Source organism: Phoxinus phoxinus, assembly GCF_949152265.1.
Source record: "Phoxinus phoxinus genome assembly, chromosome: 4".
NCBI lineage: Eukaryota > Metazoa > Chordata > Actinopteri > Cypriniformes > Leuciscidae > Phoxinus > Phoxinus phoxinus.
In genome coordinates, this window is record NC_136879.1 from 30,722,058 (window position 1) to 30,749,591 (window position 27,534).

At 39.8% G+C, this 27,534-nt stretch overlaps 1 protein-coding gene across 3 annotated transcripts in view; it reads left to right on the plus strand.

Annotated features, from left to right (window-relative positions):
- Positions 1-1,004: 1,004 nt before the first annotated feature.
- LOC306997827 (alpha-2-macroglobulin-like protein 1) overlaps positions 1,005-27,534 on the plus strand; it is a 55,892-nt gene continuing 29,362 nt past the window's right edge. For 2 of the 3 annotated variants that reach the window (XM_079611338.1, XM_079611337.1), the window contains exons 1-29: positions 1,005-1,156; positions 1,311-1,494; positions 1,793-1,943; positions 2,612-2,664; positions 2,928-2,948; positions 3,046-3,214; positions 19,593-19,677; positions 19,765-19,870; positions 19,952-20,072; positions 20,187-20,296; positions 20,606-20,767; positions 20,987-21,208; positions 21,298-21,510; positions 23,148-23,297; positions 23,378-23,605; positions 23,756-23,849; positions 23,954-24,016; positions 24,536-24,635; positions 24,748-24,973; positions 25,044-25,170; positions 25,248-25,369; positions 25,520-25,571; positions 25,738-25,821; positions 25,891-26,067; positions 26,156-26,231; positions 26,319-26,475; positions 26,879-26,953; positions 27,049-27,211; positions 27,312-27,505. In XM_079611338.1, the coding sequence (XP_079467464.1) occupies positions 1,044-1,156; positions 1,311-1,494; positions 1,793-1,943; positions 2,612-2,664; positions 2,928-2,948; positions 3,046-3,214; positions 19,593-19,677; positions 19,765-19,870; positions 19,952-20,072; positions 20,187-20,296; positions 20,606-20,767; positions 20,987-21,208; positions 21,298-21,510; positions 23,148-23,297; positions 23,378-23,605; positions 23,756-23,849; positions 23,954-24,016; positions 24,536-24,635; positions 24,748-24,973; positions 25,044-25,170; positions 25,248-25,369; positions 25,520-25,571; positions 25,738-25,821; positions 25,891-26,067; positions 26,156-26,231; positions 26,319-26,475; positions 26,879-26,953; positions 27,049-27,211; positions 27,312-27,505 (3,798 nt within the window). In that variant the 5' untranslated portion in view covers positions 1,005-1,043. The remainder of the gene's footprint in view (positions 1,157-1,310; positions 1,495-1,792; positions 1,944-2,611; positions 2,665-2,927; positions 2,949-3,045; positions 3,215-19,592; positions 19,678-19,764; positions 19,871-19,951; positions 20,073-20,186; positions 20,297-20,605; positions 20,768-20,986; positions 21,209-21,297; positions 21,511-23,147; positions 23,298-23,377; positions 23,606-23,755; positions 23,850-23,953; positions 24,017-24,535; positions 24,636-24,747; positions 24,974-25,043; positions 25,171-25,247; positions 25,370-25,519; positions 25,572-25,737; positions 25,822-25,890; positions 26,068-26,155; positions 26,232-26,318; positions 26,476-26,878; positions 26,954-27,048; positions 27,212-27,311; positions 27,506-27,534) is intronic. The other variant, XM_079611339.1, reaches the window with a different exon arrangement.

The following is a 27,534-nucleotide window of genomic DNA, read 5'->3' on the forward strand; positions in this document are numbered from 1 at the left end:
AACAAAGCGCAGACGTGTGATTGCGGAAGAAAAACTGTTGTGTTTACATGAGTGGCAATGAGCATTTATCAAGATCAGCTAAACGTAGGATTCTCAAAAGTATGCGAGGTTCACGGCACAGACTCTTTAAGAGATGTCCAGGAGTTTTGTTTGAGGCACTTAGTGGAGACAAAAAGAGATATTTTAGCCTGTTTGCCGACGGGATTTGGGAAGAGTATTATTTTCCAAGCCTGGCCGACCCGTTGTCAGCATTTAGAAGGATTCCCAGCAGATCCAATTTTACTAGTTGTGTGTCCCCTCCTATCTATTATGGAAGATCAAGTGAAGTACCTAACTGCGAAGGGGATATCAGCCGCGTTTGCGGGCAAACATGAAACAACAGACGCTGACATCGCAGCTGGTCGATTCAGTATTGTGTTATATTGTGGTAATGCAGACGCCATTGTTGTTATACGTGCACGAACAGATCAATGACTTACTGCTTGTTTTCTTCTCCTTCTTTGATTTTCTATGCTGACTGACTTGTTGCACGCCGGTATCTTGTTGTGGGGACATTTCCACGCCCCGAAACGTGACGCTGAACGAGACGAACTGTAATTGGTTGTTTGACATGTCGGTCAAACGGCCTTATGGGCGGGCCTTGGCCAAAGAAAGCTGCTATGAATTCCAGACCTTCAGCCGTCAGTCTGAAGGTCTGGCTACGCAAGACTAGTGAGCCGCTGGCAGAGCCATCATACGTCACATATGGCACCACAACTTCCAATAGGAAAATTCAGTAGCCACCGTTCAATCTGAAGAGGGCAGCACTCAGACGTTTTTACACCATATTGTAGAATTAAAACACTTTTATACCCAAATGTCAAAACATATCATTTATATGATAAATTATAAAATAAAATGTTTAATTGTAACAGTTGTTGTTGTTGTTTAATAATTAATCCTACAGTCCATGCATCATGCTGAACAGTTAATCATCACCAAGGTCATGTCCAGTCAAACAAAAACAGTATTTGGAAAAGGTTTAGTAGAGTATACAATGCTTGATGCTTAAACAGACACATCCCTTTATGATGGCTTTTTTTCTTGTGTCACTCAAAAGAGGAATATTAATAACTTGCGTTTTATTGCTTTGTCTCTGTCAAGGAACTTCTGAGCCGTAAGCGAACCTTGAACCATTATGTCTGTATTTGAATGTCCTTTCATGTGTGTTTGTATACGCTTATATCTCAGTGTAACGTAAGAAATCATTAGTTTGCCCCTTGAGGCAATTAAATGTGGGGTTCTTAAGCACATAAAATTTCTTCTTGCAGGTTGTTCATGGTGACGTTTCCAGGCATGATAAGTACAGGCTCGGAAGCTAAACTATGCGTGAGCCTTCTAAAACCAGAAGAAAATGTGCAGATGACCATTTCTCTGGTTGACGATAACCAGAACAGAATCCTTCTTCTACAGGAGAGAACTGAGAAGGAAATCCACCGCTGCATTGACTTTCAGGCCTGTCATTAAGATAAAATTATTCACGCAATGGTCTACTTGTTGTTTAAAAACGTATTGTACAGTTGTTTAAAACAGCATATCCATGGTCTTAAAATAATATTTTGATTAAAAAAATATTTTTGAATATAAAACAAATCTGAGCACACTACGCCACCATGAATGTCAACAAAAAAACATTTTCATTAGTAATATATGATCTATCAAGAAAATTAAAGAATATTTCCATGTTTAATATGTAAGAATAATTCCTCTCTAGTTAAGATTTGTAAAGTTACTTACTGCATGTGTTCAACAGGCTCCTGAATATGTTTCAGTGCAAGTGATCCAAGTGGAAATTCAAGGGAAAAACACTCATCTGATTGAAAAAAGAAAAGTCCAATTCGTATCCTATAATCCATTGACAATAATTCGGACAGATAAACAAATATACAATCCTGGACAAAGAGGTATATTCGCTCTATATTCAGCTGCAGTGTTCGCTAACCTCAGTCTCTATCTCTATTTGGCCAGTAGCCAAATCACCCTGTAGCCCAAGACTGGTTGCCCACTGAAGCTAAGCAGGGCTGAGCCTGGTTAGTACCTGGATGGGAGACCTCCTGAGAAAACCAGGTTGCTGCTGGAAGAGGTGTTAGTGAGGCCAGCAGGGGGTGCTCACCCTGTGGTCTGTGTGGGTCCTAACGCCCGGTATAGTGACGGGGACACTATACTGTCAAAGAGCACCGTCCTTCGGATGAGACGTTAAACCAAGGTCTTGACTCTCCGTGGTCATCAAAAATCCCAGGATGTCCTTCGAAAAAGAGTAGGGGTGTAACCCCGGCATCCTGGCCAAATTTGCCCCTTGGCCTCTGTCCATCATGGCCTCCTAATCATCCCCATATACTGATTGGCTTCATCACTCTGTCTCCTCTCCACCAGTAAGCAAGGTTCTGGCGCAATATGGCTGCCGTCACATCATCCAGGTGGATGCTGCACATTGGTGGTGGTTGAGGAGATTCCCCCCTTCCATTTGTGAAGCGCTTTGAGGTCCCAGAAAAAGCGCTATATAAATGTAACAAATTATCATTATCTGCTTTTATGCAAATCTTAATGTTTTATGTCTTCCTCAATTTTACAGTCCAATTCAGGATTTTCACAGTGGACCGAAACTTAAAACCAGCTGATGAAACAGTAGGTTGCAACTTAATTTCTGCATTCAGAATTTAATATCAGAATCTTTATTGTGATTAAAGAAGGCATGACATTGCTCAGCGTCCAACCAAGCTTATTTATTGGTCATGTGTGCATATATGAATGTTTACACAAATAGATTTGAAATGTGGACTTGTACCTCAGAGTAAACGGCCAGGTTGAAATCCAATTATTTCTAACCAGTGTTTTCGTAGTGTTATACAATACAACCCTGAACTACTGTTATCTGTTTACATCCACAGTATAATCTCATAGCAGTGCAGGTAAACTTAATTTCTTGTTTTCCCCCTTTCACTAACACATTTTTTGGTGCATAAATATTCCTGTCATTAATATGCCAATGCTTTCTCATAAAAACAGGACAATCAAAGGAATAGAATCAATCAATGGATTAATGCCACATCCACCCATGGCAAGGTTCTGCAACTTTCCCATGTTCTGAATCCAGAGGCTCGTGTTGGTTTATATGAGCTGTCTGTTGAGACTAGCAAAGGAACAATTATTGAATATTTTGAGGTTAAAGAGTACGGTGAGTACTACCCATACTTTTTAAAGTGCCCTTAAAAATAAAGGTTCCAGAAAGGTTTTTCACAGCAGTGCTATAGAAGAAGCATTTTTGGGTTTCTGTTGTGGCAAAAAATCATCAAACAAACATCACTGCGTAAGGGAGACTCAGAGTCAAATTATAAATTAAAGTATTTATTCTTGCAAGAATAGGAGCAGTCTAATACACAGTTGTTACCCTGTGCAGAAGAGTGACACACCCCCAGACAGACTGAACCAGCTTTTATCTATAAGTTTCAAGGCCTTCTCCGCAGAGCCTTCCTACCAGTAGTTTTCCATAGACTAAGCCCTCCTTCACCAAATGGCCTTCTGACATCTAGGTCAGAGGTCCTTGTTCGTCTGTTCTCTGGAGTGTCTCTCCCTTCTGCCTTCCCAGGTACATAAACAGAATCTTCTCACACTAACAAGTGAGAATCACACATGTGACATTCTTTGAATCATCTATATTTTACTAAAGATCAGTGAATATCATAAAATCGCCACCACAACTCCTCACTTTTTATCATTATTAATCAAACATAATAATAATAACAATAATAATTGTAATAATAAATGCAAGTTCAAGTCATTACATCACACATCATAAAAATCAGTCTCCTTGAACCTGTGAAGAAAAATAGTTTAGGATGAAGAAAGCATAAGGCTGTTTTTGTTGGGGTAAGACCCATACTTATTTAGCAAGCAAGTAAACATGTTTACTAATGCCGGGCTCGACCGCAGTCACACTAGTAAGGAAAAAAATAGTTATAAACAGTAGGAAAACAAACAATGCAATAAAATGCAAATGGTAAAATCATTAAAAATTAAAAAAAAATTAAAAACCTCCTTTACATATCAATCGTTCTCAGAAAGAAAAGAAAACATCAACACATTTAACTGTAATCTCTACTTGAATCATCTGCATAATTTTGTTTATCATCATCATCATCATCCAGATAGACTGTAATTTTCACCAATTGAACAGACATTCCAGTTTTCTCATATTCACCCCTGAATAACAAAATTATCAGAATAACACATACAATCATAACTCCTACACATTCAACATTTTCCCCATATCCATTTCCCTAACCATATTTTGTTCTTTTACTTTTAATTCAATCAGGCAGTGGTTCTACTTAATCAGCTTCAATAATAATCTTCTCTTCCTGAAAACATTTGCCTTAAATATTTTCTAATGAATCAGTAACCAATCAAATCATTTGTCATATACCAATATCAATACTAAACCCTATTTCAATATAATCAGATAAAATCCTCAAAATCAAAACCACATTCTTAAACCATTAGTCGGTCCACATCCTCCTCGGCCTGTTGGTGTAGGTGAGCGGCTTGGACCCAGGTGTCACCTGTGAATGGAGACCTTAAGTATTTTGTTAGTGATTTGTCTTTCCCTCGTCCCTTCTGGTGTGACCTGTGGAATTTTTACCATCTGTTTACAAACTGAAACATATTATCATTAGACATTTCTTGCTTATTAGAGTCCTTTTCCCCTGAAAAACACATATCGTTCACAAGTCAATATTCATACATTTGGAAAACAGAATCAGTTCAGCTTGATGCAATCCATCCTGACATTCTGCAAAAGGAAAATTTTAAAGTTATGCAATAATAACCCAGGCCAGGACAGTTAGCAAAATTCATCCATAGCCATTATTTCATTTGGGCACATTTTGCCCTGTCTCCCAATCCTGCATGCTCTCTGTAAAGAAAAACAAATTTCGAGGTTATTGTCAGATAGTAAAGTACGTAGTTTCCACGGCCTTCGATGTCCTGGCGTTTCCTGTTGAAACAATCCAGACAGCAATTTTGTTAGGCAGAAGAAAGGCTTCTTTCAGGGCTTTACCCGATTACCCCTTAATAACCCATATTTGGTAATTGTTATACCATCCCCCTTTTGATGGTCGACACAACTCGATCATCAATTTAACATAACATTTAACAGTGTTTTCGATAAAGTTTACCCTCAACACTAACCCAACCATTGTCCTTCAGACAAATTTTCTCCAGGCATCTTTCTCTGCCTCTGAAACAAAAATATTACATTCTTCACTTAAAGCCACAATTTAATTTTCTTATCGAAGTATTTGAAGGGCAACGGCCCTCATTCTCACTGCGTATCCTGCTTTTCAGGCCTGTTGTTTTGTCTCGCAACCATTTTTAAAAGTCAGGTCGTGCTGTACAGACTTGGTCAATGTCAGTCAAAAAAACATTCTACTCCTGTTTACGATAATCATAAATGGCTCTCTGCATAATTTGATATTGACTTAGCCAATGTGTCACATCTTTGTTGTTGCTGTCAAATCTATAACATCTTCTTTTATTTCAACCCATGATCTACAACTCCACAATTCCAATTTATATAAATACCTAAACTTATCCAAAAGTAATTCAAATCCACATCATGAATGACAAAAGTAATTACTACCAGACGGAGCGTGATCTTAAAGCTCGTCCCATGTTCTCTATCATCTTCTCATCAGATTCACTCAGCATTTGCCTTCTTTACAATTTGTCACTTGCCTTAACACATCTGTAATGAAAAAACACTCTCCAGAGGTTAAAGACACAATATACTCACTATTCAGGCGGAATAGCTGCCCTAAACTAACACAAGACATAAAGTGCTGTCCCCATCACACACACTTATGCTAGACACACATATGTTAACTGCTCATTTCCAATGTTCTTTTTTTATATTAACTCTAAAAGTATAATATTTAAGGTTTAAATAAGATTTAAACTTCACATTTCCCTGTAGCTTTTATATAATTTTACATGGCCTCTTCAAACCGTTTCAAATGTTCATTATTTTGTCTTTAGAAAAGTCAGCTGGGTTGTTTTGGTTCATTATCATTATTTTGTTTAAGCTTGCCTTACCAGGCCTGATAACAGAAAGACAAACAGCGTCCCAATCCCTTCCTCCACTCAGCAGTCTCTCTTTCACACAAATAATCTTTTCAAACAGCCTCCTAAGACTGAAACTTAATTAATCATAGTCTAGAACAAATGTTAATATACAAATGTTTAACTCAAATTAGAACCATTACAATAATCTAAAATACATTATGCTATGAGCATTCCTAAGATTGTCTTTAGTTTGAATACTTGTATAAATTCTCAATTCACTTTTGTTATCCAAACTCTACAAAAACTGTCTTAATCTATAGTCAGCACCATGTCTAACCTTCAGGAGTTAAAACCATCTTATAGACATATTAGTTCAAAATCAACACTTCTATAATTTTCCTTGCCCATAAGGCAACAACATCATGTTCCTGATATAAATTAATAAGTTATGTTACTGTCTCCCCAACAAATAAGGACAATCACCTCATGGTCTCAGCTGACTCTTGAAAGCACATTCACATTAGCTCTTTATCTATAATTTCCATCAGACTTGTCACAATTGAAAACAAGCCATACAGTGAATTGCGAGGGGGGTTTTCTCTGGTGAGTGGTATAGAGGAACTCACATTTTCTCGGTCAAACAATGCTCTGCTGACCCCACAATGCTCTGCTGACCCCAGTTGGCCTCTAGTAGTCAGCGCTCAACTCTCATACCTTTCTCACATATTAACACCTCCATCCGGAGATGCAGTGTCCGGGACCCCCTGCGTTAGGCTGTCTTCTGGCCAGGAAAATCATCCCGTCTTTGAGTAGTCACGTACCCACTGGTGACCCGCTCGCATCACACAATCAGTTTCTTCAACAGAACTCAGCTGTTTTCTGGAGCTTAGGAAAGGCACATTTAAGAGTCACCTCCATCTGGACTGCATGCCTAATAAATGTTAAGGGAGACAGGTTAATAACAACAGTATTTAATCACTCAAATCTGTTAGACCTGTCTGAATCAACAAAATCACAGTGAACTTTATTCACATCCGTCTATTCAGTGCACATCTATAGCATGGTCATAGGTCCTGTGTCATGGTGAAGGCTAAGATCAGACAAATACGTTACTGGTCCTAAAATAACAAAGTACAAAAATGTCACTTCTGTCATTCAGGTCTACTCTACTATTTTAAAGACTCCTTTAAAGTCATTCAGTTTTACAATCTAAAATATTTAAGTACTTATTGCCCTCTGAATGGCAATGATTTCCTTTAACATGATTTCTTTTAACATCTCATTATGCTATAATTTTCAACTATAAATAGCTTATTGTCACGACAGGCTAAGATAACAGCCTTCTGACATTGAATGAGAGAGAGACTCTGAGACCTTCAAGACTGGCACACTGTCTCTCTTCCCTAAACATTCTCTACTTTATCATACGTTTTCAATATTAAAAATAATTTTATAGTTGTCTTTTACTCTTATATCAGGAAATTTCGACATTACAAATTTCCACTCATATTGAGACTGTCATACTGGCAGTTTCAGCCAAGTCCCAATCTTATCTTTTGAAACCAAAACATCATCTTCTAGCTTCATGGTCAATTTCCAAGCTGTTTGTTTAATCAGATCCATTTCTACAAAATTGTTTTTACATTTAGCAACCCAGTGCTACTTCTACTTATTTGATCTTAAATACAAATAGATATTCTAGTTCTCAATAACGTTTCATTAAAAGACAATCATCTTTTTAGTTATCTTTACTTTTACAAATATTTTTCTTATCCGTAATTTTACATTTAATGGTACTTTAGTTATTTTCCTTTTACAAGAATTTCCTTACGACTTAAATCTTTCAACTTTCTTTTTTCTTTCAATCTACTTACGACTTCCATCTATCAACTTTCTTTTCAGCTTTCTTTTCATTTACTTGCACATTCTTTTCACTTTCCTTAGCACTGCATTCACATTCTTAGTTCTTTCTCAGACGGAAACTTTAATATCGTCTTCAAATCCTGTTCTACTTTCAAACCCACATTAATACGTCACTTTCACATTCCATCAACTTTCTTTTACATCTTTCTGAGTGGGCATTTACAGTTACTGCTAAACGCAGCTGACCACAATTAAAACACTCTCTGTCCCCTTGCCTATAGTTCGATTATCTTGAGCTTTCTAGCAGCTCCAACTTACTGCACACTTGAAGCAGTGTGTTCCACAGGAATGTAAACAGAGCTGATAAGCCATCCTCTGTATTCTTCTAACAGTCCACCAGTGGCGGACTCAATCAATAGCCAAATCATAATCTTCATCATTATTATTGGCACAACATCCATTTTCATAAACTGCACAAATGTATAAATTGTTTCTAAGCGGCTTCACAAAGTTTCTGTTTAACTTTAACACTTGTCCAGGGAAATTATCCCCGACCCATAATTTCCTTTATAAAACAGACAATGGGCCCTATCTTGCACCCAGCGCAATTGACTTTGAACACCGACGCATGTATCATTCCTATTTTGCACCCGCGCACAGCGGACTTTTCCCTCCACAGACGCACGTCGGTAAATTAGGGAATGAACTTGCGCTCGCGGGGGCGGTTCAGCGCAAAGAGGAGGCGTGTTCCGGCGCAAAACTTCCATGGTGCTATTTTCCAGTTTTAGAAAGCAATTGCGCCATTGACCAGGAAAAAAACAGTCTAAAGACAGTGGCGCGTTGCGCGTTAGTGATATGGTATTTTAAGGGCGCGTGCTTGGCCATAATGTTAACGCGCATCCACTTTGATTCTCTAATATAAACAGATGCAGCAGTTTTCATTTTTGCAAATCATACATTATTACAAGGAAAAATATTAACACACGAGGGAAATCATTGTTGTGTCCGTGAAGATGTGAAAAAGATCTATCTAGATAAAAAAAATAAAACATCTAGATTGGGCTACACATTTACTACCCAAATTATACGCCTGTTTAACCGAAGCAAATTTGGGTGGGTTTCTCCCATCATCCCCAATGTCACTTCTCTGTGTTTTACAGTCCTGACGAGAACGTCGGTTTCCTCGGCTGTGAACCGCTCCTGGCGTGCGCCGGCAAATCCGCCGTTATAATAGCGATCCGGCATGGAACAAGCGCGCCGGCTCTTAAAGGGAATGTGAGAGGACGCTCTGATTGGTTTATTTCACGTTACGCCCAAACCACACCTATGAATAATGAAGCTACTTCAGACCAACCCCTTTTAGATTTGCGTCGGGCGCAAGAGTCATTTATCCGCCGGGAAAATAGCAACAGCGCCGGGATCCGCCCACAAAGTTACTTGCGCTTTGCACTTTGACACTTGCGTTTCAGATCGTTAAAATAGGGCCCACTGTCTTTTTTTTCCCTCAATGACTTAATATCAAACAAAATATCCAACATTTTACATTATTGAATTCCAAAATATGTCTTTACATCTCTCTAATTCGGTATTATCATCAACAACAGTGATTACAATAGCAAGTACACATTTATCATCCGGAAGCCGGGCTGAATAAGCACGCGCTGTTGCTGTACTCCCAGCTGGAGTCTTTAGGTTCAAAAGACAATGGTTGTCAAACTAAAAATAAACATAATTTCACTCTTTATTTTACCACTAAAATATAGAATTATTCAGCATTTTGCCTAATGAAACATTCATTATCTTTATATCATGTTAATCCCTGTTAATCATACTCAATACCTTATCATTATTATTTTTAATCTGAACCTCACTTTTCATACCATTTCTTAATCTGACTTAACAGGCGTTCATAAATAGTTCCATACATTTTATCAGAAATGTTATTTTCATAACATAAATTTTCTACAGTTGTTTTCTTCTCAAAATGGTTAGTCTGCAGATTCAACAAGTATTATCATTACTGTCTCAGTCCCACTTATCTCTACTGTTTTTACAGAAACCAAAATATCATATTACTCATATCTCAATCCTTCACAAAGACAGCCTTATTGCTGCTTGCTACTTCAACTCTTGTTACAAAAAATCTTCTGACATCTAATGTCATGCATCCATCTAATGGATGAAAAATAAAAACCCTTTTATCAGTTATATTCAATCTTACTATATGGCAATACATTCTACATGGACTCCGTTCTCTTTTATCTGCTTCAAGCCAACGCTGAACGCAGACACAACAACCTTTCTGTTTCTCACTGCCCTGTTCAACTGATTCCCGCACCATCTTTAATCTTTTGTTTCTCAATATCATACATTTCTGCCCTTAATTTTATCTCATTTGACAAAACACCGGTGTACCAAAATTTCGCAAGCTTGCTTTTGAGAACTCCCCATATTGGCCGCTTATCTGTTCTCTGTGGATTTCTCTTTTACGCGCGTTCTCTTTATTTGTCAGGCGTCCCTGCCAAATCCGACCTTTCTTTTAACCCAGCCGGACGGGTTACACTATTAGTGTCCTCCTAATTACGGTTTGCCAAAAAATCTGTTACGATTTTCTTGGCTCCCCCTAATTAGCCTCAGCACCCAAAAATAATTTGCTCCGTGGTGGAACAATTAATTTCAGGTACCTATCTGTATGAAATGTCTTGGTCTGTCACAGTTCTCAATTAATTCCAGATTATGTATCTGCTTGAAATATCTTGTTCTGTCACAGACCTCAATTAATTTCAGATTATTTTCCTTGTATCTGTTTGAAATATCTTGATCTGTATAGATCTCAATTAATTTCAGATTACATACCACAGAAAACAGTCCTCAGCCAATATGGTTCAATTTCACTCTTCCCCCAATTAAACTTAATTTAATTATACCTTACCCAGAGATATGTTGTTCGGAGCCACCTGAGTTCTTTTGATTCCAGTGTCCGATCCTCCCGGGGCTCTGACATCGGCCGGCCTCTCTCTCTCAAATTTACGAGGTAGAGCTGGAACTTACTCAGTCCAGGTGGCCAAACACCGTCCGATCTCAGGTCCAGGAGGCATCGTCCAAGGAATCCCACTATTCTGACACCAAATTGTTGTGGCAAAAATTCATCAAACAAACATCACTGCGTAAGGGAGACTCAGAGTCAAATTATAAATTAAAGTATTTATTCTTGCAAGAATAGGAGCAGTCTAATACACAGTTGTTACCCTGTGCAGAAGAGTGACACACCCCCAGACAGACTGAACCAGCTTTTATCTATAAGTTTCAAGGCCTTCTCCGCAGAGCCTTCCTACCAGTAGTTTTCCATAGACTAAGCCCTCCTTCACCGAATGGCCTTCTGACATCTAGGTCAGAGGTCCTTGTTCGTCTGTTCTCTGGAGTGTCTCTCCCTTCTGCCTTCCCAGGTACATAAACAGAATCTTCTCACACTAACAAGTGAGAGTCACACATGTGACATTCTTTGAATCATCTATATTTTACTAAAGATCAGTGAATATCATAAAATCGCCACCACATTTCCAAAAGAACCTTTCAGTGAACAGTTCTTAACTCTTTCTCAGCCATTGAAATAAATGTGTTCACTGTTAAACTGTAAGGGGCGTGAGTATTGAATCTCCTGATAAAAAACAAACAAATGCGAAGAAGTTGCAGAAACAAGCGATCTCATATGAAATCATATGCATATGTAAAATAAAGCGATCACCAACATTAAACAGCATATAAATCTAAACTTCCTAATGTCACGGAATAAAATGTCGACCCAGGATGAGCTACAGGACTGTGCAAGCATTGGGGGTGTTGATGGACTCGATTTACTCCATCTGTGTTTTGATCACCATTCTGAATCTGATCCTGTCACAGATAGTCAGAGGTGTCAAAAGTATTCACATTCATTACTCAAGTAGAAGTACAGATACTAGGGTTTAAAATGACTTTTGTAAAAGTTGAAGTATCAACTCAAGCTTTTTACTTAAGTAAAAGTGTAAAAGTACTGGATTTTAAAACTACTTAAAGTATAAAAGTAAAAGTAATGCAAGGCAAAAAATGCCATTAAGGACAAAAACTTAGACCGCGCCAAAGGGGCCTATAGTGCATCCCAAAAAAAAATATTCTAAGGCCATAATGACTATAATGTTATATATATTAAAATGTAAATGTTGAAAAACTTGTGAGGCACTAGGCCACCTGTTTCAGCCGCATATAAGGATTTCGGATATTGCCATCTTTGTGGGGATATTTTGACACTATAATGGTTGCGCGCACACACACACACACACACACACTCTCTCTCTCTCCTCTCTCTCTCTCACACACACACTCTCTCTCTCCTCTCTCTCTCTCTCACACACACACACACACACACACACACACACACACACACACACACACACACACACGCACTCTCTCACTCTCTCTCTCTCACACACACACACACACACACTCTCTCTCTCTCTTCTCTCTCTCCACACTTTCTCTCTTCTCTCTCTCACACACACACTCTCTCTCCTCTCTCTCACACACACACACACACACTCTCTCTCTCTCTCTCTCTCACACACACACACACACACACACACACACACACACACACACACACACACACACACACACACACACACACACACACACACACTCTCTCTCTCTCTCCTCTTTCTCACACAGTAGGGTTGCCACCCGTCCCTTAAAATACGGAATCGTCCCGTATTTACAAGTAAGATGATGCGTCCCGTATCAAATCAATAAGGGACGCGATTTGTCCCGTATTTTACATTAGGCCCACATATAGTTGAATAAAAACATAAGGATTTTGCAGTATGGATAATACTAATAGCAAATATAAAGAAATCAATTTCGTAGCAGAGAAGCTCATTGCGTGATTGCATTTTAGCGTCTTTGTTTCTATAGCGACTGAGTCCTGTGAACATGCGCTGTACACCTGCACGTTTGTTAACCCCTCGTGCGCTGTTCGGGTCTTTGACCCCAAATGACGTTTGCTGAAATAAATAAAAAAATATCTTTGTCCAAATGGCGTGAGACTTTGCACGGTTGACAACACTTTCTAGATCTACAAAAAAATGTAAATACATTTAAATAATATCTGTTTTTTATGTTAGTATGGGGGGGGGGGGGGGGGGGGGGGAGGTGACACTTGTGTTGTTTCAACAAAATGTAATTTTGAAACAACATAATCGTTTTTTTTTTTAGGATTGATAGTTTTAGGAGGATATATTATATATTTTTTAATTTAGGCTATATAAATAAATAAATAAATATTTTTTTTATACAAAAACAGTTTAATGGGTGGAATGGTGTGGAATGGGTGAATGGCCGGGTGTCCCTTATTTTGCCACACTAAAGGTGGCAACCCTATCACACACACACGCGCGCACGCACACACACACTAACGATTATGTTTGCCACTTATCCCGCGATTGTCATACAGTAGGCAATATTGTAAAAACGGCTGTCCCCAAAGCAATATTTGACGCGATTTGCCCCGTATTCTTGAGCACAAAACTGTTGATTCATCATTTCTACCTCGCTTACCGCATTTACAGTAGGTTTCCTTCGGAGGAGTTTTGCCGCTTTGCACAACCAAATGTAACTACAGCGCGCCGCGCGGACAGCCTCTCACAAGTTAGAAAGAAAACACAAAGCCAATCAGTTTAGCGATGTGTGTTCAGGAGGCGGGACTCAGATCTAAAACAAGCAGAAATGAAATAGGAGTAACGAGGCTATTTTTAAAATGTAAGGAGTAGAAAGTACAGATAATTGCGTGAAAATGTAAGGAGTAGAAGTAAAAAGTCGGCTGAAAAATAATTACTCAGTAAAGTATAGATACCCAAATTTTCTACTTAAGTAATGTAACGAAGTATTTGTACTTCGTTACTTGACACCTCTGCAGATAGTGATGAGACAGACAGGTGAGTAAAATATAACAGATGTTTATTTGAACAGAACCACAGAAGCCAGCAGAGTAAATGTCACTGGAGATGGCAGAAGGTTTGTGGAACGGAATCGGATGACGAGGATTGCAGGTAAGTAGTTCAGGTAAAGGAAAGACGAGATCAGACAAGGATGTGAATTGGTAGTGAATGTAATATAGTGAACAGGTGACAAGGTACAGGTGTGGTGAATCAGTAATCCGGGGAGAGTGAATGAGTGGGCGGAGTGTGCAGATCTGGTGGAGCCGTGACCGTACCCCCTCCTCCATGGGCGGCTCCTGACAACTGGGCAGGAAGATGACAACGATGACGACTAGGTCTACCACAACCTCTGGGAGCTGGATGATCTGGGTACTCTGTGGGGAATTGGGTGAGGAGTGCTGGATCGAGGATGTCATCTGGTGGGACCCATGAGTGTTCCTCTGGACCGTAGTCCTCCCAGTCGATGAGGTATTCAATGGCTCGAACCCGGTAGATTGGTTCCTCTTCGGCAAGGTTGGGAGGAGGTACATCGGCATCACCAGGATCTGTTGGAGGAGAAGAAACAGGTTCAGTGTGAGGTTTCAGGAGTGACTTATGGATGGAAGGTGAAATTCTGTAGTGAGGTGATAAGTTGAGCCTGTAGGTGACTTCGTTGAGCTGCCTCTGCACGGTGAAAATTCCAATGTATCGAGGACTCAGCTTACGGCAGGGCAGGCGAAGACGGATGTCCTGTGTTGAGAGCCATACCCTTTGTCCGGGTTGATAGAGTGGAGTAGACGTTCGGCGACGGTCAGCTTGAGTCTTGTGTCTCCGCACTGCCCATTGGAGATGCACGTGAGCTGAGTCCCATACCCCCTCGCTCTGCTCGAACCAGTGGTTGACAGCTGGAACCTCCGAGGGCTCACCCCACCAGGGAAACAACCTGTTGGTATCCTAACATACACTGGATGAGGTGAGCCCAGTTGTGGATTGGCGAAGGGATGTCTGCACATATTCTGCCCAGGGGAGGTATTGGCTCCAGCTGTCCTGGTTCTGGTGGCAATAGGACCTCAGGTATCTCCCAATCTCTTGGATCTTCCGCTCAGTCTGGCTGTTGGTTTGAGGATGGTATCCAGAGGAAAGACTTACGGAGACTCATAGGAGTTTGAAAAAGGCCTGACACACTCTGGAGATAAACTGGGGACCACGGTCAGACACAATATCTTTGGGGATGCCGAAGTTTCTGACCAGTAGTGTTGACGTAGGAGCGAGAGGGTACGCCAGCTACCTGGGTGTCCAGAGCCCGGAGATGTGTGGGCTGAGTCCAGAAGGGCCAAACGATGTGGAACGTAGGTGAGCCCTTCTGGACCTCCCAGCGGAGCAGGGTTGGCTTGATTTTCTTGAGAGATTTGCTCATCTATTTCCCAAGAGATGGGACTGACGATCATGGCTGGAGGGAGAATGAGTTCCGGAAGGATTTCGTCAGGAGTAGTTTGGTGAAGACGGGAAAGAGCATCCGCTTTACAGTTCTTGATTCCAGGGCGGTAGGTTACGGTGAAGTTAAACCGTGTGAAGAATAACGTCCATCGGGCCTGACGGGGATTCAGTCTCTTAGTCTCTCTTAGATATTCCAGATTACGGTGGTCAGTGATTACTTCGAATTTGTGAATAACTCCCTCCAGCCAGTGTCTCCATTCCTCTAGAGTCAATTTGATGGCGAGCAGCTCTCTGTTACCGATGTCGTAGTTCTGCTCTGCCGAGGACCGTTTCCTAGAGTAGAAGGCACATGGATGGAGTTTAGCAGGGTCGCCCTGCCACTGGGAAAGAACCACTCCGACCCCGGTAGAAGAGGCATCTTCTTCGACGATGAAGGGAAGATCAGGATTAGGATGGACCAGGATCGGAGCGATTAGGAAGGCTTCTTTCAGTCGATGGAAGGATTCGGAGGCTTCAGAGGTGAAAGACAGAGACTTGGGCTGGCCTTTGAGGGTGGAAGTCATGGGTGAGCTGATGAAACTGTAGTTGTTGATGAGCAACCTTCGGTAGAAATGAGCAAATCCTAGGAAACGATGAGATCTGCCGTGGATTCTTCCAGCACCATGAAGGTTATATTATCTGTGTGCAGACATTCAATGCAGAGCGTCAGAGTGGGCGAGAAGTACCGGATGCGACCCCTACCCAGCGGTTTTCCTTGGATCGTGTGGATGCAAAGATCATGAGTACATCGTTTCTTGTGTGCGTTCAGTTTTTGAAGGAGTTGGGTTGAGATGAAGTTCCCCGCTGAACCGGAGTCAACAAGGGCTTGCGCTGAGACACATATACTAGAGGACATGAACGGTGGTACGAGACAGGGTTTCAATTTTAGGAGGAATTTGTGTAGTACTCACCGCCGGGCGTTGGGGTCATACCTGACAGACATTGATGACATGACCTTCTCTCCCACAGTATAAACACAGACAATGTTGAATTCTGCGTTGATGCTCCGCATGGTTTAGGTGGTAAGCATCAATTTGCATGGGCTCAGGTGCTGGAAGAACGACAGATGGTGTCGTAGGCGGAGAACATACAGCGGATGGTGAATTGACGCTGGTGGTTAAGCGCTGAGAGACGCGGATGGTTTTCTGTATGAAACTCTCCAACCGAAACTCTCTGACGGATATCAACGTTAAGACAGTGGCAGAAGGTGAGTAGGGCGGTCTCATTCCATCCACTAGATGCAGCCAAAGTGCGAAACTGCAGGGCGTAAGAACAGACAAATTGTTTACCTTGACGAAGATTAAACAGTTGATCGTGGATGGAGAGTTTAGAAGCTGTTTGGCCAAACACCTCTTTGAAATGACAGATGAAGTTAGAAAGTGATTTGGACACTTGGGTGTTGGAATTCCACAGTGATTGTGCCCACTGGAGTGTGCGGTCGGACAGTAAGGAGATTACGAAAGCCACTCTGGCTGAATCTGGTGGGGAATTGATGAGCTTGCATCTCAAAATAGAGTGAGCATTGTAGGATGAATCCGTTGCAGTCCTCCGCCTCACCGGTGAATGTCGCTGGTCGGGCCATGGGACTGGCAGAGGCAGCGGATGGTGCAACAGGTGATGGTGGAAGAAGAGATTGTGTGCAGCGTGGAGTACATCGACAGGAACGGAAGGTGGGTTGCCCAGAGTGGATGGTTGTAAAGACATTCTGACGGCGTGGACTAACTCAGCGAACGGATCGCGTGGCGGATCCGTAGCGGGCTCCATGGGATTCTGCATGTGGTCTGATCTTCTGTCACTGATAGTGATGAGGCAGACAGGTGAGTAAACTATAACAGATGTTTATTTGAACAGAAGCACTTAAGCCAGCAGATGTAAATTGTGAGTTGAATCCAATGAAGATGAGATGAATGGAACTTAGCTGATGAATAACAGAACTGTTCTTCACAGATGGAGATTGGAACGAGCTAGATGGCAAACACAGGAGAGAGTCACTGGCGATGACAGAAGATTCGTGGAACGAAATCGTATGACGAGGATCGCAGGTAAGTAGTTCAGGTAAGGGTTGAGGTAGAGTCTGTGTGTCCATGGAAAGACGAGATCAGACAAGGATGTGAAGTGGAAGTGAATGTAATATAGTTAACAGGTGACGAGGTACAAGTGTGGTGAATCAGTAATCCGGGGAGAGTGAACGAGTGGGTGGGGTGTGCAGATCTGGTGGAGCCGTGACAGATCCAGAGAGAAGGACGTAGCATTTGATAAGAACATGATTTAAAAAAAAAAAATGTATTCTAGCTTCATGCATTCTTTTTTCGTTTAAAAGCAGAGGGTTTGTTCTTTCTTTTGATATGGGCCTATTGCATGCTTAGATAGGAACGAGCTAGATGGCAAAGACAGGAGAGAGTCACTGGAGATGGCAGAAGGTTCGTGGAACGAAATCGGATGACGAGGATCGCAGGTAAGTAGTTCTGGTAAGGGTTGAGGTAGAGTCTGTGTGTCCATGGAAAGACAAGATCAGACAAGGATGTGAAGTGGTAGTGAATGTAATATAGTGAACAGGTGACGAGGTACAAGTGTTGTGAATCAGTAATCCGGGGAGATTGAACGAGTGGGCGGAGTGTGCAGATCTGGTGGAGCAGTGACAGATCCAGAGAGAAGGACATAGCATTTGACAACAATTTTTTTTTTATTCTAGCTTCATGCATTCTTTTTTGTTTAAAAGCAGAGGGTTTGTTCTTTCTTTTGATATAGGCATGCTTAGATAAGCTATTCATACAACAAAATATTCTGGGGGCCATGACATTTTTGTGAAATTTTTTTAAAAACGCTAGCGGGGAAATAGTTAAAAGAGTTAGTGTGAAGAACAATTTAAATGGCATTATTCCCCTTTTTACAAGATGTAAAATAAGTCTCTGATATCCCCAGAGTGTTTAGCACAAAATACATCACAGATTATTTTACAGCATGTTTACATTTTTGGGGGTGTGCAAAAACGTACCGTTTTTGTGTGTATCCCTTTAAATGCAAATGAGCTGCTGCTCCCGGTAAAGAGGGCGGAGCTTCAAGACTGTCAGGACAATCTCATCTCACAGAATGAAAATGTCAGAACAGAAATTGTACTACCAGCTGTGTTAATTTCAAACCGGAGTCAGACAATAATGCCTAACAGAGCCAGGGAATATATGCTAGATAGAACAGGTATAGCTTTGTTTATTTACGGTTATAACTTATTTGTCATCTTGCTTTTATTCACTATTAATACAAGCCTGCTGAAGCGGACCCTGTCTAAATGATGGCCAATAATGTACTGATCAGTTTTATGAAGTTTATTGCACTTCACACAAAAGATGAAGCGTCCGTTTACTCTGGAAAATCACCGTTAGAGCTGAATAAACACAGTACAAGAAGTGTGCATTAAAGTCTTATCCATAAACTCTCTCCCTTGCATTATCATCAACATAAACAGCAAATTACACAAAAACACTCGTTACAACTAACAGTAAACAAATATATACAGACCCTTTCAGGGGGTGCCTAAACTGGTTTATATCCGTAAAACGATTCAGATGAACTGTAATAAAGTTTGCGCTCTCCCTTTCATTACTGCCGTGATCAGTAACGTTAGGCCTATCACTCCGGAGACCGTAAGCTGGATCACGAACAGCTGGTACGGATACATCCTCGAGTAACAACGAGAGTAATTGAAGATTGCTATATTCATTCTTACATCCAACAACAAAACAGCTCAATCGCTTAGAAGACATGTGTACAGCTCACTCAGGGCGGGTCTATGCTAAAACAGCAAGGTCCATCAACAGTTGTGGGAAGGGCTTGTGCAAATCGACGTCACTTTGCCTAGAACCTTCAACAGCTTGTTCTGAGACAGTGCTTATGATTAATGGGGAACTTTTCTTTTAAAGCACAGGGTGAATTTTTGTCATTATAGGGTGGTTGTGTACACACACATTTACTGTATGTTCAAACACCATGTAAAAGTGAATTTTGCATAATAGGTGCCTTTTAATAAAGAAACTTTTTCCACTATAAAGAACCTTTTGTGCAATGAAAAGGTTGAAGGCTCTTCATTAAAAATTACTCTAAAGAACCTTTATTTTTAAAGGTAATTTTCTTTTTCTTTTTTCCCCCTATTGTTTTTCCTTTACAAAAGAAGTAAAAAATGCTAACATCACAGCTTAATTTGTGTGTCAGTTCTACCAAAATTCGAAGTGATATTAGAAATTCCAAAGACAGTGAAAGCGAATAAAGAGGAAGTAAACCTGCGAGTATGTGGGAGGTGAGTTCATTTGAACACCTTATGTGGACAATAAACATTAACACATTAAGCACAAAGATTGGTTAACTTTCAGTATGTCTTCACCAGATACACCCATGGACGGCCCTTTGAGGGTCGTGTGAAGATGAGACTCTGCAGTCCCTTGTCAATCTTTTTTAATCGAATCTGTGTTAATAGGTCAGCAGCAGTACTAGTAAGTAAGACCAAATGTTCTATATAAAAAACAAAACAAATCTATGAATTATTTCTGAATAAAATAATTACTTGTTTCTAGCTGAATGAGACTGGTTGTGTCTCTCAGAAGTTCCCCATGACAGTCTTCATACATTCAGAAAGTTACATATATAACGCAGAGTTTCTTGAGTTCACTGCATCAGTTACTGAGGAGGGGACAGGTGGGTACTGTAACAGACATGAAAACAAATTTGGCCAATATGCTGACAAAACAAAATATAATTGTGCTTACTTGATGGGTTGTACCAAAGATTTCACCTTTTTATGTTTTTCAGACATCTCAATGGAAAGGAATGAAAGAGTGCTTTTGTCCTATAATCTCGGTAGCTTAAAATTTATTGACCTGCCAGAGTTCTTTGAGGATGGTTCAGTCATACAGGCAAAGGTACACTATTGTATTTTATTAGTTACAGTAAATAAAATATCACTGCATTTTTAACAAAAATGGGTGGTTGTTATGGGTGAATATATGCACATAATCATGCTATTATTATTATTATTATTAATTTATAAAATTTAAATGGTTTCACAGCATAAACATTAACAATTTGTGATGGTGCCATGGAATTAGTTATTATTATTCTAAATATTTTGGCTATCATCATTTTAACTTTGCTTTTGTTTTTCATTCAGTAATCTGTTTCATCTGACTTCTTTACTGTATGTACTTGATGAATTTCTGTTTTTCCTATAGGTTAAAGCTGAGTTCTCCCATGGAATCCCAGTTTCTAACTTTAAGATTGTTGTTCGTCACATCTATTCTCAGCAGCCTCAAGAACTTATCACAGACATCAATGGTCTGGCCAATTTCACCATTGATACGTCCTTTGCGAGAAGTGCACCTTTCTCCGTATTGGTGAGCTTTTTATTCATATGTGTGGGTATATTAGTTCTGTGTCGCTTTGCAGATGTTTTCATTTAAAAATACCTGTACATGAATTTAAGATACCCCTGAAATAAATGCTACGTTTAAGGATTTGCACTGGTAATTGGGTATCACATTCAATTATGTCTGCGTTTTAGTCAGTTGCAGCTGATTTCACTGACCGTGTGTTCTTTGATCTGCTTATGACAGGCAGAACCTTCATCGGGTAATCAGCCTGGTCCTCCATTCAATTTTGACTCTGTGTACAAAACTCTGCAAATAAAACCCAAAGAAAGCCCAGAAAAAAATAGTCAACTGGCTATAAAGGCTTTAGAAGAACCACTGAAGTGTGATTTGGAGATTCCAGTAACAGTCCAGTACACTATTGCTGGAGAGACTGTTAGAAGTGGTTATGTTACCATAGTCTACCTGGTGGGTGCAGAGATGAAGCAAACATTGCATCCCCCCCCCCCCTCCTCATGCAGTTATTTTATTCACTATTCTTTTCTCTTTTTTGTCAGGTTTTATACAGAGAAAAGATAGTCGACCATGGGTACGAGAACGTGGAAGTAAAAGGCTCTGATGGAGTGGTGGAAGGAGAAGTGATGTTCAAAGTTCTTGTTCGCAACCAGATGGGTCATAATATGCGGTTTCTTGCTTACTGTGTGCCGCCCAGTGAGAATGTACTAGCTGTTTCCAGAACATTTAAAATTGAGGAATGTCTTGCAAACAAGGTAACTAACAATATGCAAACAAGCTCGCTAACAATATGGTGATTCCAATAACAATAATAACAATAATTGTGATTGCATATGTGTAAGAGATAATGTACACTCTGGGATTATTTGATTATAATAAACAGGCACCTGTACATTATCACACTTATTGCACAGCTGCTCACCAAAGAAATATATATGTGGGCATGAAATGTTGAAATACTTCTATAATTGTATCTGTATTTTATTTTCTGCTATACATTACAGTGTATGAAACAATAGCAACAAGACAAACACTACAACAATCTTACAGTAATGTTAAAATATGTTTATTATGATTCATAAACAGTTTATCAAGTTATAGAATTTATATGAAGTCCAATTTGTTTTATTAAACACTATACACTTGGTAGCATACTGTTAGGGGGTAACAGTTTTGGACCCAATGACCAGATGTTTAAATGAAGACCCGGAGTCAGAATGAATAAATTGAATAAGTTTTACTGAAGATAGTTTGCAGTTTCATCAGGCAGAAGTCAGCTTCAAGACTCTCAAAGAGTTCATATGCTGCCCCGCTTATTGTTACAAAGATCACAGCAGTTATACCCTACACCAAGGTCTAAGCTACGTCCTTGCTTCAGGTTGCAGTTTCTGATAAATAGAAATAGATAAACATAGTCATTTTCCACACATAAACAGATAGACTGAAGCATATCTCCATTGATTATGCAGCTGACACTCGCACCCTGAAGTTAGGCACGTCATGACCTTACAGGTCACAGATTTGGGTTGCTAGGCGCTACCCTGTCCAGAACAACAACTCAGTCAATCTCCAATAATGCCAATGGTTCCTTAACCTGTAACCAAGAAGACTAACACACTCAACTTCTTCAAGGTTGGATTTGGCCAGGCTCTAACTATAAACAGGAGAGTATTCTCAAAACACCAAGATAATGTTCTTTCTCTCAAGGAGAGCTACACTTTAGTCTAAGTGGAAAGTAAGGCTTTAACAAAGAGATGGTCCCTTAAACTATAGACTTCATTGAACCCTGTGACAATAGTTGTCAGAGTACCCTAAAAAATAGATGTATTGACACATGTTGAAGACCTTTCTCAAACAAAACATCTTTCCATATTTCATTTCTGGAAGCCGGGCTAAATGAGCAAGCACTTTTACTGCATTCATATCAAATATGAAAAAACATTTCAGTAATCACACTAACTTTTATAACAAAGTAAAATCTCACAAGCCTAGAGAAGTCATTCAACTCATGTGATATTTAGAAGGAAAACTATTAATTAATACCTTGATTATAATCACTCATCATTACATGTATACATTTAAGCAGCAATTAATTATAAAATCCATCTCCTTCAATACATATTTGAAATGAATGTTGTTTGTGTGTACTTAGTATGACTATGGTTGATGGCGACCCGATTTTGAGGGAGACGTTGGTTTTTCAGTTAAGAGGATGAGTGAATTGATTTACAGCATTGCCATGGAAGATGACGAATATTAGGAAACATGAAACCACTGAATGCCATATCAGAAGTATCTCTGATAGCCGTTTAATAATTAGTGATAGTAATTATAGTTATAATTGGTTGAAATACTTTTGTTTAGAAATGAAAGATTGCACTGTATGTCACAGGTGTCCCTGCAGTTTTCTCCTACTACTGCTGTTCCAGGTGAAGAAAACACTCTCCAGCTCTCAGCTCAGCCCGGTTCACTGTGCGGCATTAGTGCTGTTGATCAGAGCGTCCTGATCCTGAAGAAAAATAAACGCCTGGACATTGACAAAGTAATATCCATTTCAGTTTGGTCTTCAACTTCTTCAATGACAATTTAAAAAAATACTGTATTTATGCCATCCTTCTACAGGTTTTCAGCATGTCGCCAAATAGTTATGTGTCATTCCCTGAAGATCAAGAGGAATGCTATAAAATCAGATCTTTAAGAAGTTCTATGTTTGATCCACCTCTTCATGGACCTCTCCCTGAACCTCTCCCTGGACCTTTCCCTGGATCTTTCCCTGGACCTTTCCCTGGACCTCTCCCTATGTCTTACCATTCACAGAGTAAAGAAAATGCTGTCTATGAGACTTTCTCTGTAAGTATTTATAATTGTTTGGGTTTGATGTTTGTGTGTGATTTGAAAGGTTTACTGTGATTAATGTTTTGGGACAAAACAGTTGCAGCTGAAATACTTTTTAAGTTACTGACTTTGTGTCTTGCCTTTTTGCATTGTCATCTGGACAAGAACATGGGATTGAAGGTGGCAACAAATTTGATTATTAGAATGCCATCTTGTATTAAATTCAGAGATGCAATTTACAGGAGAGTGTTCGGCAACCGTAAGACGTCTGTTTATTTTCTCTCTCTATATATAGCCTATACAGTACACCATGAACTTATTCTAACAATAAACTAAGATAGTAAATGTCCTGCTGAATTCCAGACTATGGTTACGGAGGAGGATATGGACTAGCTGGATCTGCAGGAGTTCGAGCAGGTATGGGATGTGAGTATGACCCACATGAATCTCGAACTTGCCATAAACAATTAGTGAAATTGCAATATTTCCCAGTGTCTCTCTAAAGAATTTCCTTTTGTTCTACAGTGTAAATTACACTTTTTAATTTTCAAGCTGTTAAAAGGTAACTATAAGAATGTTTGGAGTGTGAGTGTGTGTAATTTACGTTGTAGAGCAAAAGGTCTAAGTTTCATCAACAAGGGCAAGCTTTTCAAAAGTGTGGGGGATGGATGTCACAGGGCCGGCGTAAGAATGCTGCTCCACACAAACTCTATCTCTGCAAGTATTGTGAGCTTATGCTGCTAAAGATGCTGAAATGCATTTGAAGACAAATGTGTCACCATGCACCAACCATCCTCCCAAATTTGTAATGATAATACTTTATAAATCGGTTGTCAACAAATTAGAAGCTTTGAGGTTGAAAAAGTTATTAGTTATTACTATTATTAGTATTGTTATTTTACAGCATGGGGTGGTTCAGGTTTTCCTTCTTTTTTGTGTGTGTAGTTAATCAAATTGGACTTGTAGCAGCCCCACATCTTATAGCTGAAGAAACAATTCGCACATTCTTCCCAGAAACATGGATTTGGGAACTTGTTGAAGTTGGGTGAGTGAATGATGGGTTAAAAAAGCCTGAAGGTGTTGCCTAACCTCTTGCAAATATCTTTGGCACTCCTGTGGTATAAATTTCATGCTAATAAACACAAATTCCTCCGCAGGGACTCTGGATCAGCTCAGGTTCCTGTCACGGTTCCTGACACCATCACCTCTTGGGAGACGGAGGTCTTCTGTCTGTCCTCTGAAGGTCTGGGTCTCGCTCCTCCTGCTCGGCTAACAGTTTTCCAGCCCTTCTTCCTGGAGCTCTCTCTGCCTTACTCCATCATCCGTGGGGAGATCTTTGAGCTGAAGGCCACCGTCTTCAACTATCTGTCCAAGTGCATCATGGTGAGATTTCAGACTCAGTCTAATCAAATCATATCAAATATGCCTCTAATCATGTGTGGTTGATTGACAGGTTAAAGTGACTCCAGCTCCGTCCTCAGACTACACTCTCAAAGCCTCCTCTGATGATCAGTATTCATCCTGTCTATGTGCTAATGGAAGAAAAACCTTTAAATGGATCCTCACTCCTTCTGTTCTTGGTGAGTTTTCCAGTCTGAATCATTGTTTCTCAGTGTTTGTGTCTGTTGTATCTTCACGTACATGTTTTGTGTTGTAGGAGTCTTGAATATTACTGTCAGTGCAGAGGCAGAGGCGTCCCAGACTGTGTGTGACAATGAGATTGTGAGCGTCCCAGAGAGAGGACGCATTGACACGGTCACACGAAGCTTGCGTGTAAATGTGAGTAGAAACATATTATGCACCATATTATGTAAATATATTGCATTAGTGCTTGTTACATTATAATATCTAAAACTCTACCTTTACATTTTACACTACAGCCAAAGATCATAAAAAGCTATTGTGCTAACATTAACCTGTATCTCCTAGGCTGAAGGAATCGAAAAAACTAAAAGCCACAGCTGGCTGCTTTGCCCCAAAGGTAATGGCTGTGCACATTTATGCCATGCACATGTTTTTAAAATAATAATAATATTTAGATTAACTTTAAATCTGCTTCCAGCTTTATGGATTATTTATTAAAAAAATGTATTTAATGGATTATTTATTTTCAGCTTTATTTATTTGTTTTGTGCCTCAATCTACAGGGCAAACTCTCTTGGAGAAAGTAGAGCTGGCATTTCCCAAAAATATGATAGAGGGATCAGCAAGATCTACTGTTTCAGTGCTCGGTAAATTTTAAATCATACCTTCACTGCAATACACTTTTGTTTTGTACACTGAATCACGTTCTCTGGTAGGAGACATATTGGGTCGTGCACTGAAGAACCTTGATGGATTAATACGGATGCCGTACGGCTGTGGAGAGCAAAACATGGCTGTTCTTTCTCCTAATATTTACATTCTGCAGTATCTGGAGAACACCGAGCAGCTCACCTCAGCCATCCGAGAGAGAGCCACAGGCTTCCTGAAGAGTGGTGAGATACAATTCAGAGGCATTTCATACAAAAAAAATGTTTGTCACCACATAAAAAAAAACAAAGTCTCAACCAAAATATTGAACAGGATATCAGAGGCAACTCAACTATGAGGCCTCGGATGGATCATATTCCACATTTGGTCAAGGAGAAGGAAATACATGGTATGAACTGTTTTTATTACATAAATCAACCATTGCACAAAACCATACCAGCTGTTTAGCAATGATTAAATTAAATGCAACTAACAGGCTCACTGCGTTTGTGCTGAGGAATTTTTGGAAAGCACAGCGGTACATCTTTATTGACCCCCAAAAAATGCAGAAATCAAAGCAATGGCTGGTACAACACCAAAAACCAGATGGTTGTTATGAGAGCAAGGGAAAACTCTTAAATAACAGAATGAAGGTAAAATATTACACATGATCTTAGAAATGTTAATATAAATCATGAATTAGAACATGTATTTTTTTCTGCAAAAAACAATTTCCTAAATCAGTATTTCTCTTGTTTTCTACTACAAATAGCTAAACATATATTTCAGATAATGTATCTTGAATTAGGTGTATTTTTTTCATTCGTATTACATTTGTAAATTGTTAGCATAAAACAAAATAAAATTGTTCGATATATAGAATAATGATGAAATCAAAGAAATGAATACAAGACAATTTGTCTTAAAATAAGTTTTAACATCTTATGCAATTTTGCTTCTCAAGATTATTTGTCTTGTTGTAAGAAGCCAAAAAGACTTATTTAGAACTGAACATTTACAGGATAGATCTCTTTATTTGCTATATATGTGTTGTAGGGGGGTGTAAGTGACAGTGTGACGATTACTGCCTTTATAACCGCATCACTACTTGAGCTGAACACACCGGTTACGGTCAGTAGGGTCTACATGCTTTAAAGCACAAACTGTACTATTTTAAAATGCTTTTATGTCATATATATTTGTCATCTGCACTATTTCTGCCATAGGATCCAGCTGTGAGCAAAGGCTTTTCATGCTTAAAGCGCTTTTTTGGTTATTCCCGAAACACTTACACCGCTGCTCTGCTCGCCTACACTTTCAGTCTGGCTAAAGACACGGACACTCGACAGCATATTTTCAAGAAACTGGAGGATGTTGCCATTTCAGACGGTAAGAGGTTTGTTTCTGATGACTTTCTGTTGTCTTTAATGGCTGTCCTTTTAATTTTTTTATCATGCTCATTGAGTTACGTGTGTCTTCTGTCCTCAAGGGTCTGATCTCCACTGGTCTCAGTCTGCATCTGCTGATGACTCTGATTCTCTGGCAGTGGAGATCAGCTCATATGTGCTGCTAGCTGTTCTCTCTGCAGATTCAGTCTCTACAGCTGATCTGGGCTATGCTAACAGGATTGTCAGCTGGCTTGTGAAGCAGCAGAATGCCTATGGAGGATTCTCCTCCACACAGGTTACTCAAACTCCTCCAATCAAACACAT